At 36.8% G+C, this 11,575-nt stretch overlaps 1 protein-coding gene across 1 annotated transcript in view; it reads right to left on the bottom strand.

Annotated features, from left to right (window-relative positions):
• The window catches only part of MTMR10 (myotubularin related protein 10), a 38,944-nt gene that overhangs the window by 5,090 nt on the left and 22,279 nt on the right, over nt 1-11,575 (bottom strand). The window contains exons 6-15 of the mRNA XM_048060059.2: nt 8,603-8,693; nt 6,007-6,184; nt 5,457-5,544; nt 5,203-5,291; nt 4,214-4,344; nt 4,023-4,092; nt 3,761-3,831; nt 2,682-2,851; nt 1,148-1,318; nt 47-229 (exon numbers count right to left, since the gene is read on the bottom strand). Coding sequence (XP_047916016.2) covers nt 47-229; nt 1,148-1,318; nt 2,682-2,851; nt 3,761-3,831; nt 4,023-4,092; nt 4,214-4,344; nt 5,203-5,291; nt 5,457-5,544; nt 6,007-6,184; nt 8,603-8,693 — 1,242 coding nt within the window. The remainder of the gene's footprint in view (nt 1-46; nt 230-1,147; nt 1,319-2,681; nt 2,852-3,760; nt 3,832-4,022; nt 4,093-4,213; nt 4,345-5,202; nt 5,292-5,456; nt 5,545-6,006; nt 6,185-8,602; nt 8,694-11,575) is intronic.

Here is an 11,575-nt window from a genome sequence, read left to right as displayed (position 1 = left end):
TTTAAGCAGAAACAGTCCATTCACAGACAGATAACACCATAGTTACCTTTGAGCGTTTAAAGGTTTTCACTGCTCCATTTTGTACACATGGTGCGCTCTTCCCAATATACAAGGGGTTGTGAAAGAGCAGGCGATCCCTGCTTGTAAACTGAAGAGACCAGTCCCAAACACAAGGAAATCTGAGGCCCTTCTCATCACCCAGCTGTATGTTTTTGCTTATGGCAAATTCCTGCAAGAAGTAACGCTCAAGTATAATACAAATCAAACAAAATAAGCTTATTCATAAATTTAAGCTATAAAACAGTGAATAATTATCAGGTGAGGAAGAGCAGAGACATAATCTAAGGGGGTTACAGATGAAAGCAACAAGGCAGCAAGACAGTCTGCTGCTGGAGAAAATGGCTGTACCCTGCTTTTTATTAGTGCAATGGAGACACGGGACTAATGCTGACTTAGCAAAAATACTTTTCAATTATATTAAATTGTTGGTTTGTTTACTCTAAAACCCCTAAACTCTTTATTTTGAGAATACACTAATGGTCTCTGTGCTCTGCTTCTTTGTAAGGTTGCTACCTACAACTTTAATGGGAAGCTGCTTAACAAAATTTGCTCATTTGTACTTGTATCGGCCACTAAAAGTTTTCTACACAGAGTTGTAATCAACTCTCGTTTTCAAAAATATATTCAGATGTTAGTTTACTAAATATTTTGATATAAGCTTTCATTGTGCATTACTGTTTGGACTTTACACGTTCTTTTCCAGCTTTTTCAACTGTTTAAACAATTCTGTCAAGAGACTTCAAAGTTTGCCTGAGATGTGAAATTCTGTTTACTGCACATCATTCTGCTTTATCAATTCCAGACAAAAATCTGTTTCTTAGAGTACAAATAATAATGCACAATAACAAAGCTTTTTAGAAAAAAATAAAAACAAAGATTCAATGGACTGCTTTCTTGAACATCCTGTTACTGTGCATGCAAAGCTCACCTGAAAGGACGTTCTGATCATATTAATCTGGGGAGCTGAGTATTTTGAAATACATTTTGAAAAACACAAAGGAATGCCATTTAGTTTAGATGATGTTGTTTCCAGAACAGCAAGCTGAAGTCTCTTAATTGAAAAGTAGATGTTACACTTGATACTCACAGTGCTTTCCTTTACTCGTTGGTGTGGACAATTGAAGAGGAAAGTGCCAAACAATGAGATACGTGCACTGTCGTACAATATGGTCAAGTACATTTCAGAAAACTCAAAGGCTGCTGGGTATTGTTCTAGCAGCTGCCAAACACAGTCAAGAAACATCAAGAACAAAGGGGACTGGAAAAAGAAACAGGGAATTAGATTTAGTAAAAGCCTTTCCCAAGTCATGCCGTTTTCTTTGCAGTTAGTGCTCCCCTCAGGGTATTTAGCCATATCTCTGGTACATTCCTCAGCAGGGTGGACTGTTTGGAGGACTGTATTTTTTATGATTTTATGCAGCTATAATCTTCTGTATTCCTATTCAGCCACTTCCACAAGCAACTATGTCAATTGACTTTCTCAATGTTAATTTTCCACAGCTTCCTCTTCTCTTTAAGAAGTCAATCAATTCTTTCCTGGGCTCTCTTTCTTACTCACAAAGCTGCAAAAATGCTTTCTGTTATCTTGCATGTCCCTCATAATTTCCAGATTAGTCCTTGTATGAACCTTCCTTACTACTTGGCCTTATTTTCACAATGTCTATACTTCCTTCTTGTTAGAAATACTTGGAGCTTATGATTCAGCCACATTAACTACTCAATACACTTTCTTGCTATTTCCATGGTGGCCCATGAATGGCAAAAGTATAAACTATAATTTATACAAAACTTTAAAAATACTTCCTCTTGCCAGTTTCATTCTTCTGTATATCCTTTTCCTAGAGTCAAGGTGTCTGCTTTCTCATTATTTCCCCCTTGATACTTCAGTTTCTTTTGTTTCTTTTTCCTGCTTACCACTCAGTGTTCTCAGTTCATCTGTTGGCTCCACTCTCTGGAGATATAGTTTTTCTGTTACTCCCGGGCTTTGTCCCTGAAAAAGACTGCTAACCTTGGTCCCTCTATTTTTTCAACTGCAATTAAAAGCCTCTCCTTTGTAATGAAGAGCCCAAATAACCGTAAAATTACCTGAAAATACTGAAAATCAAGTACTGTGCTGCCCTCTATTAATCTGTTTGGCAGCCGTGCATCGTAATTCATAAAGCTCCAGTGCTTCTCTATCAGCTCAATACTTTGAAAAATACTGCATATTGCTATGACTTGGCATTCCAAAAAAACAGGGATGAAAACATACCCTTGGAAAAGAAAACAACAACGACAAATAGCCCCCTTCCAATACACGCCTAAGCGCCTTGAATTTTAATTTAAACTATGGGGTGTGCTAACATTTTCAACAGTTTGACCTTTTCATGTGTAACACTGCAGCAACGTAAAATCCCAGCAATATCCGATTTCACTTGGTGTGTTGTCATTGATTCTCACATGGCTACAACGGATAAATAATATTTATCTTTACCCTGGACAAAGAATCATTTTCTCTAACATAAGCTTCCAGAGATTTGAAAGTATGAAAAATATTTGTAATTTAAGATTTCTGTGTGAACAAATGTTCAGGATGATATTGACCAGATACTCTTATCACATACAATTACCATTAACTTTACCTCTTTGTCAGATCTTTTTAAGTGGTTACACCTATCCAAAAATTGGTATCCTGCCATGACCCATTCCTTCTGTATCAAGCTTTGAAATCCAACAATTGTTCGAAAATAGGGATCCAGCATGACTTGAATGAGAGAAGCAGCAAGACAGCTCAGGTCCCGTCCCTCTTCCTCTGTGAATAACATACAGAAATGTATGTACATATATACAGTATATTTATATATATACACACACACACACGATACAGAATCTCAACAAAAAGTGGCAACTGCATTTAGTTTTGAATTCCTTTTAAACAATTTAAAATTAAACAAATATATAATTGAATTTCTTTTATAACGTGTTTTTCATTGCTGTAATTGTTCTCACAAAAAGGTAGATAAAAATACAAAAAAAAACAACCAACCAAGACTCATTCTATAGTAAAGATTCCTGCTGCAGTATCTAGCACAGCAATGCATTGATAAAAGAACTAAAATACTCACTGGAAAACCTGGTATTTATAAGATATGCTAAGAAGGAGGGCGATCATGTTGCTGGGAAAGTTTTAACATGTTTTCTTCCCTGAAGCAGTTTTTGGCAAGCTAGTGAGCCAATATGGGGAAAGTGTCATATATGAGCTGAAATTACAGAAATTACAGAATTTCTGATCTAGGTATCAGCAAGTTTTTCAGTGTATTTTTTTTTTAACATGTTTGTTCTTATACAACAGTAAACAATGTTAGTGAAATGCTACCAGCTACTACATGGGATCTCTGAATAAAACTGATATTGCTTATGCAAGGAATATTAGCCTAATCGTGACAGTACAAAAGTTCACCCTGAAGTTTGGACTCTATCGTATCATTACTAGAGAAAGAAACAAAAAGACTCGAAGTGAAAACAGTCCTTTGATGCTATGGTATGATACTACAGCCAAGACACATAATAAAATTATCTTTTTTTCAGTTGTTCAAATGCTTAAGATATTTAGAATGGATGGGTGTTATGTATAGAAATTACAGTTGATTTTATCTAAATTTATTCATCTACATTATGTCATTAATGCAAAGAATTATTGCATGCTATATGGTTGTATTACCTTGTAGAACTACAGAAACATGCTTACACTCCATCATATATACAAGCTCAGCAGAATGTTTAAGAAATGATCTGGATGGGAATAGAAAGTGATACAACAATTAATATTATAGCTTCATGCTATAGAAGAAAAAAATTAGTCATAGCTATATTTACCTAGTTCATTAATTAAAATACCAAATCATTCAACTGATTCACTGCTTACTTACACCAGTGGAAGTTTTTCACATCTCATGAACCATCACTCTACCAATGGTACAAACCTGATATACTCTAACCAGTGAGTATTTTCCAGTGAGGATAGCCACTTCTCTTCTGTTTCTTCAAAGGGCTCTGCAACAAGGAAAGCAGTAACATTGCAAAATGACTTCAAATAATTATGCCTGTTAGCCAGATCCATTAGAATTGTTGTATTCCAAGAAAATAACCACCGTGAAAGGACAGTTCAGCGTACCATTAACACACAGCTGTTTGAGTTTGATATGTGCCGCCTGGATTTCCTGGATGCTGGGAAGACACTTGTCCAGATCAGATTTGAAAACATCACTTCTCAGAGGATGGCTTCGAGTTATTGCATTACAAATCCTATGTTGTTAAAAATAATTAAAAAAAAAGTCACTATTTTTGGAGAGGGGAAAGAGCCTTTCACAAATCATTGCAAAGTCTGTAACTGCAAAACACTAAAAACACATAGAACATGCACCTTCATTCCAAAAAAATAAAAAAATAAAAGCATTAAGAAGATAATACTGCTCCTGCTGCAATGCTAGTGGCTCAAACATTTTTGGTATCTGCAAGTTACAAAACAAAAAATGGAAAGGCTGGACCATCAGAACGCTTCTGGGAAATGAAAACCTCAGGCAGAGTTACAGGTTAAACAGCTCGGTTCAATTTTTAATTTTCCACAATTTTTAGAAAGATTTGTCTGGGCTAAATAAACAGAGCATATATGCAGTATATAAAGCCAGGAAATCTGACAGGGTTTCAAATAAAACTTCTAGCACCAGCCTAACACACACAATGCAAGGTCTACAAAAAGACTCTGTGTGTATTGTGGCACTAAATCTATAAAACTGTAAATGCCATAAAGAAATAATTTTCCTGTGTTTCTCTGAAGCAGGTAAGGAATTCCCCACGAACATAAGTTTTAACACAGTATCATCAATACTCATCCAATCCTTTTATCAATAAATTCTGTCACCTGAAAGACTAGCTACCTAAATAATAAACATCACTTAAAACTTGAAAAATTATTCAGTATTCCAACTGAAGTGGACCTTCGAACAGAAATTGTGCTACAACTGTAATCAGAGGACAGTTTCTCAAAAGGTATTGCACTGCAACATTAACTACCCTTTCAGTTACAAAATGCTGCTGTATATTGCATATAATCACCACTTACTCTATACCATGTCTGATAAAAGAATAGCTTCAACTGTTTACCTTTGATCAATTTTTCTTTGCTGCAATACATCTTTAATGTTGGCCATTCTTACAAGGGCACTCCCATTAGGATGATTCCAGGACCATACCTAATATGGGAAAAACATAAAACAACAACAAAAAAAGCAGGTTTGCGTTATTCTTTTTTTTTTTCCTTAACACTGCACATAAAGCTGTGTTAATTGGCATACATATCTTTAATATTAATATGGTATAATGATTACGAACAGCAACAGAATAAAAACTATACTTACTGGCATTCGTCTCCCAATAAAAGAGTAGGAGTATAGCTTAAGGTCTTGGTCTGCTAAGGAAGATGGGACCACAAAATATTCTGGGAGACTTGGGGAAAAAATACAGTAGAAAAGGTTACTTTTCCCTAAGTATTTTATCAGCTTTTCTCTTGTTGCAATGCTGTCTTACCAGCTCTGTTAAACTATAATGCACCAAACCCTAATACCACAGTGCTAACTGGTTGTCCTGTACATCTCTTACATGTCATCTGTACAGCTCAAATGTATTTGTTTACAAACGTGCATGTTTCAGAGGGAAGTACAAAAGCATGAAAGCAACAAATGCTGGAATACAGGAAGCAACAGGGGCCATACATTCACAAAATATGACATTTCCTCTAGAGACAACACTTGCAAGATCTTCCAACCGGGGGCCTCACCAGAGAGTGGCACATTTAGAAGTTAAAGTGTGCAGTCAGATAGTATGGAGACTTTGTTAGAAAAGACAGGAAAAGACAGTTAAATTGTCTTGTTTTCTTCTATGCTTACTTGCATGATAGCAGAAACTTACCAAGTAGATATCATGTAACCTTCGTTGACTGAACAAACTCTCCACTCTGATGCACCTGTCCTTTTGATTTCTCTATCCCAATCAGAGTAAGTTTCAAACAAAGGTGTCTGCTGACCACTGGCACTGCCGATGCTGCCACCACCACCACCTCCTGGGTCTACTCCGTTCACCTTCTTTGCTAGGAAAAGAAAATTCATCAATGCACATTAAAAAAAGAAAAAGAAAGAAAAATATTCCTAATTACAAGAGCGAGCCATTAGCATCAGGACTGACATTGCCTATGTTTGTATTAAAACAGATCTGTGGTTTAATGACAGCTTGGCAATACATGAAGATGCAAATGTACTTTTTTCCTGCAATTTCAACAGAGAAGCAATGTAAAGCTGGTATGTTGTGCTGCTTTGTAGAAAGCAGGACATACTAACGCTCAGGAACAAGTGTTATCTTCAGTCACAGGACTTCTCTCTTCAACATACCCCTTACCAGTGTTTTAAAAACATCTAACCTTTATACGCTACCCTTTAATTAACTATTTTCTGAGTAAAGTAAAACAAATGGTACGTAATTTCAACAGCTTTTCCTTATAAATTACTGCTGTATTAACAGAAAGGAAAATAACTGATGACCTGTGTGTGTGTGTGTGTCTGTGTACACATGCATATTTATATCCAGGAAAAAAAATGGCCTACCATTTTGTGGCTAGGGACCAAGAAGATTACAAGCTCTGTCAGTAATACAGAAGATCCCCTTTGTTGATCATTCTTTAGGTGCCAAGGAGGCAGTCAGCTGTGTCAAAGGACATTGCATTTTGTTTCTTGATACTTGGAGTAAGCGTTTAGATGAAGGTGAAATAAACTGGGACTCAACCCAGTAATCTCCACCAGGAAAGCTCCTATCTTTAGGAAGAGTTGTAAAGATGTAAGTAAAGATGTAAATTCTGTCCAGACAGAGCAGAACAGAGGGTTAGGGCTCTACTGTCATCTCAGTGACTGTGTATTTTCTACTTTCTAATATCTACCAACTTCAGTACTCAGACTACTTTCTATATTTTTCAGAAGAAAGCTATACTGAACTCAGACTGAAGTACCTAGTATCCAGAGAAATATCATTACTAGAAGATAGTGTTAGAATTTTACTGTTTAATGGCAGGATATATAATTACCAAACATATCCTGGGAAAAAACAATGTCCATACACACCAGAGCAATGCAGGCTGATTACATTCCCCAAGAAGCACAATGACAGTACTTCAACTTCTACTTTATCAGGACTACCAGGAATAGAGAGTTATAAAACACAGTGCTGGAACTGTAAGGGCAAAGCCAGAGATCCATGCAACAAACACCATGGTTCAACTTTACTATGTGGAAACTTAAATTAAAAACAGTAACAACCACCACCAAAGTATTTCAAGCTCTTTCCTCCAGCAACTACAGCCTAGCAGAACAACCAGCTTTTACCATTCTGACCTGCAGCTCCAGAAGAACAACGTTTTTTACCCACCTTGCATAATTCTTCCACTAGATTTTTTTTTCCGTATATCAAATAGTATTTTAAGGACATAGTAAAGGCAACTTCGTGACAGACCAACATTTTGTTCACACTCTACTTTACCACTTTATGGCTATTTTATCTGCAAATTGGCTTCCTCCTTAGTACTTTGTAACACTAACATACATGGACCTTAATTACCACCCAAGACTTACCAGGTAAGATATTATACGTGTAATTATGTATGCAACATAATCACATGCACCATTATTCTCGTGCATGCATAAGGCAGTCATGTAGGCATCTGCATGAGAAATGTACATTTTTGTACAAATTTGAATGTCTGAGCTCATAATTCCACAACATTCAAATTTTGTAACCATGATTTCTAATGCCAGCTCCTGAGTAAATATTTCTGTACCACAGATCTACATCAATGGCACTTCTGCTATTTGGAGGCTTGTAATGCTAAAACTGACGGTTTTCAGCTGTGTATTGGCTGGGGAACACTAAGCAGTGACCGCACAGCATTACACTAGAAATCAAGTTCCAAAGGCATCTTTTTCAGGCTTACCTAACTGACAGGGTTCAGTTGGAGATTGGCCTTGAGCAGAGAGGGTGTGCTCCAACTCAGCAGGGGTGGTGGAGGTTTTGAGTGGGAAGAACTGCCTAGTAAGCCTCTAGGAAAGGAGGTATGGAGTCCCAAGCTGCACAAATGCTCCTGCAATACCACCAGAAGAGAAACTTATTCCCAAAAGAAGGGCAGGTAAACAAGCCTGCTTGATGGGAGATTAGCTAGGTACCTACAGTACCGCTACAGACCAATACACCGATAGGAGGATCAAAGTGTGAATGGAGAAATATGAGTACTCATGCTGACATTGGCAGTTTTGTTTCAGAGTAGAGATACTGCTTTTGATTTTGGTCTTTAAAGTGTATCACAACAACTGACTTAAGTCCAAAAGTAAGAGGTTGGCTGCAGGACAAGCCAATTTACTTGCCCCCAGAGAAAGCCTAAAAAGCTTTTTGCTATTGTTTCTGGATAGAAGACTTACTAAACTTACACATTGTGGAATAGAAGAAAATAAGGTATTTTCATACTTACCTGGATTGTGATATATTTCTCCAACATACTCAAATGCAAAGAGAAGCTGAAGATCAGTTGGCTGAGAATAATGAGCTATTGCAAGGCACACCTAGGAAAGAAACGTTTATTAGTATTATTTATATACATAACATTTATTGCTCATGATTATGGCAGTATTAACTTTGCAGAGCAAAAGCTAAAAACAGTTTCTAATGTTCAATTTCCATATTTGATTTGAAAGGAAAAACAGAGGTTGCATGCTGGAGACTTCCAGGACCTATGTCAGTCCTGCATCTCATTAAGTTGTATTCCCAAATTATGAAAGGCATTGATGAATGTAAGTAAAAAGCAAATTGTTTGGTAATTAAAAGCAGCTTCTTCCCTAAGCTACTTGCAAATAGTGGGAGATATTTTCTTGATGTTAGCTGCTTGCAGTTTGTCAGCTGAGTGAAAGGCTGAAGATTCTCCATCAATCTCCATTTTCAATAGAACCTGAATTTTTACAGTAGGCCCATTTATCAAGTGTGGGGACTCTACCGCTAATTAAACATGCCAGCAATCACTCCCTTCCCCAGCTGATCTTGAGAACTGAAATAGCTAACTGAAACATCACCAAGATGTCTGTTTTAATAAGTTTTGGCCTAGCCCATATAGGTTCAGTCTCAGATGAATCACTTTCATTCACAAAAGAAATCCACCCATCACTTCTAGATGCCTGCGGGTTTAGCAAGCTCCAGCACTGTCTCTGGCAATCCGATGCAGTCATCAGGTTCGACTAGGCTGAGTCACAAGCCCTGCCCAGGAAAGAGAATTTCAGCAGAGATTTCAAATAAAAGATGCATCCTCAGAACAGTAGAGATTAACCCGGGGCATCAGGAAGAGTCTTGTCTAAACTTCACATTCTTTGCAATAGTCTTAGGAAACTCTTAGCCACGGAAAAAACTTAGAGTGCATTCATGCTAAGTCCTGCATGGAGAAATCCACTGCATTTTTCCTAGCATGTATGTAACACGTATGTAGCATTATGGAACCTTCACTGAATTTTATTTACTCTGACTTTTGAGGGGGACATTTTCTGCTATTTATAAAACCAGTAATGACTACAGACTAACTTGAGCTGAAAACGTTTTTTCACAAAGTTCCCAACAACAAATTCCCATCAAGTCTTAGAAGAACAGTTGCTTTGACTTTTCTTTCAGTGCTACCATGGAACTGCAATACAATATAGAAGACAAGGTACTCCTGAGAAAGAAACAGTAAAAGTGTTACAGGGAAATGGATGAGCATGACTTTTCAAATGAACATTTATAAGCTGATTTCCTCAATTTGGTAAAAACTGGTTGTAACTATCATGAAGTAACTAAAAGCCACACAAATTTTAACACATCTTGAGGTTTGAAAAGCTGAAGAACCATAATAGGATAACAGCTATTCCATAATACTTGTCATTTTCTAACAGACTGCTTTTGTCTGTCAGTGGCAGTGAAGCAAAATGCAAATCTGCATACATACACATTTTGACTTCCATTTTTCTCATTAACTTTTCATTAGAGTAATTGATGTTAATAGAGCTACTCCCGATCTACATTTATGGGCATGAAGGATGAAAGCCTTTTGCTATGCTAATCAAGTCTCAAGGCTTGAGGATGAACTGCAAGACATTGAAGGATGCCATTGTGCTGCCAAATAGTACAATGGAAATACAGTAAAACTATTTTTAAAGGCAGCATCTAAAATCTCTTTCATTTACTTGAGAATGTGCATGTGTGGCATGTTAAGAGGGGTAAAATTGTTTGGGAAATGGTATGCATTAGGATCTGGTTCACAACACGAGACCATAGCAGTGCTCTTGAACCCAGATGCCAAGAAGTGTTTCTGGGTGTTCCACAGAACAGATATAGCTCAAAGTACCAGTGCCACATGGGTGAAGAAGTCCACCTGAAGATTACAGTACAGGTTCAGGACCCCAGTTTCTATTATTAAAAAAAAAATAGTACTTATACTGCTGTCTTCATTTCACACTTTGGAAAAATTCTGGTAATATATACTAAACAACATTAAAGACATACTGATTTTCCTTTTATTCCTCACTAAATTCATATAGTAGTTTTATTGTCAGCAAGTATCAAAAGACAAGCAAATTCCCCAGATCTCAGCAGATTATCACCATAAGCAGAAGCTTTTAAATAGGAAAACAAACATGTTTTACAGGAAATGTTCTCATATCAAACTGAAAAATGTTTGGTATTTTTGCCAATTTACAATCATGTAAAGCTGAAGATATCTAGGCTCAGGCACCAGGAGAATAGGCTGCTTGTTGGAAAGTTCATTTATAAAAAACAGTAAACACAATGGGTTTAACTATTTCATAGTACAAAGGCCATTTCCCTATGTCAGTGTTCCCTGCACAATGCCTTTCTGCAGAACACAGATGATACTTGCAGGGCAAGCTCTTCTCTTTTTCAACAGGAATTTTACCAAGGACAAGAACTTCAAAATATTGCTAGCGCTCTTTGGAAAAAATCATTTTGAGCACTCGTATTTAAGATGTGCTAAATTAGCTGAACCCTGCATTTCATCTTCCCTGCAACAGACTGCGTTATGAACTTGCTGGAAGCATACTATTCTTCCTCACTACTGCAATTCCTATTCTGAATTTATGCAACCAAGACCAGATCAAGTCCCGTGGACAGAATTTTTAATCTTCCCAGGTAGCAAGTCGTCTTGGAACAATAAGCTTTCAGATAACAAGACTTTCAGCCCTAGCTATCATGAACATTCTCCTAGCTATTAGCTAGGAGAATTATTATTAGCTGCTTTTTAAATACCATTAAATGAGCTTAGTTGTAAAAAATAAAAAGAGCTTTCTTTATCCCTCTCCAAAGACCATAAAAATATAATATTTTCTCATACATTCCCAGTGTCTTGAGATATTACATTCTGAGATCAATACAAACAATCAGAACAGGGTAATATAGAAGTTTTGGGGAG

The sequence above is a fragment of the Anser cygnoides genome, chromosome 11 (assembly GCF_040182565.1).
Source record: "Anser cygnoides isolate HZ-2024a breed goose chromosome 11, Taihu_goose_T2T_genome, whole genome shotgun sequence".
NCBI classification, from domain to species: domain Eukaryota; kingdom Metazoa; phylum Chordata; class Aves; order Anseriformes; family Anatidae; genus Anser; species Anser cygnoides.
Note: the sequence above shows the minus strand (reverse complement) of the source record. Positions and strands in the feature narration are given on the sequence as shown.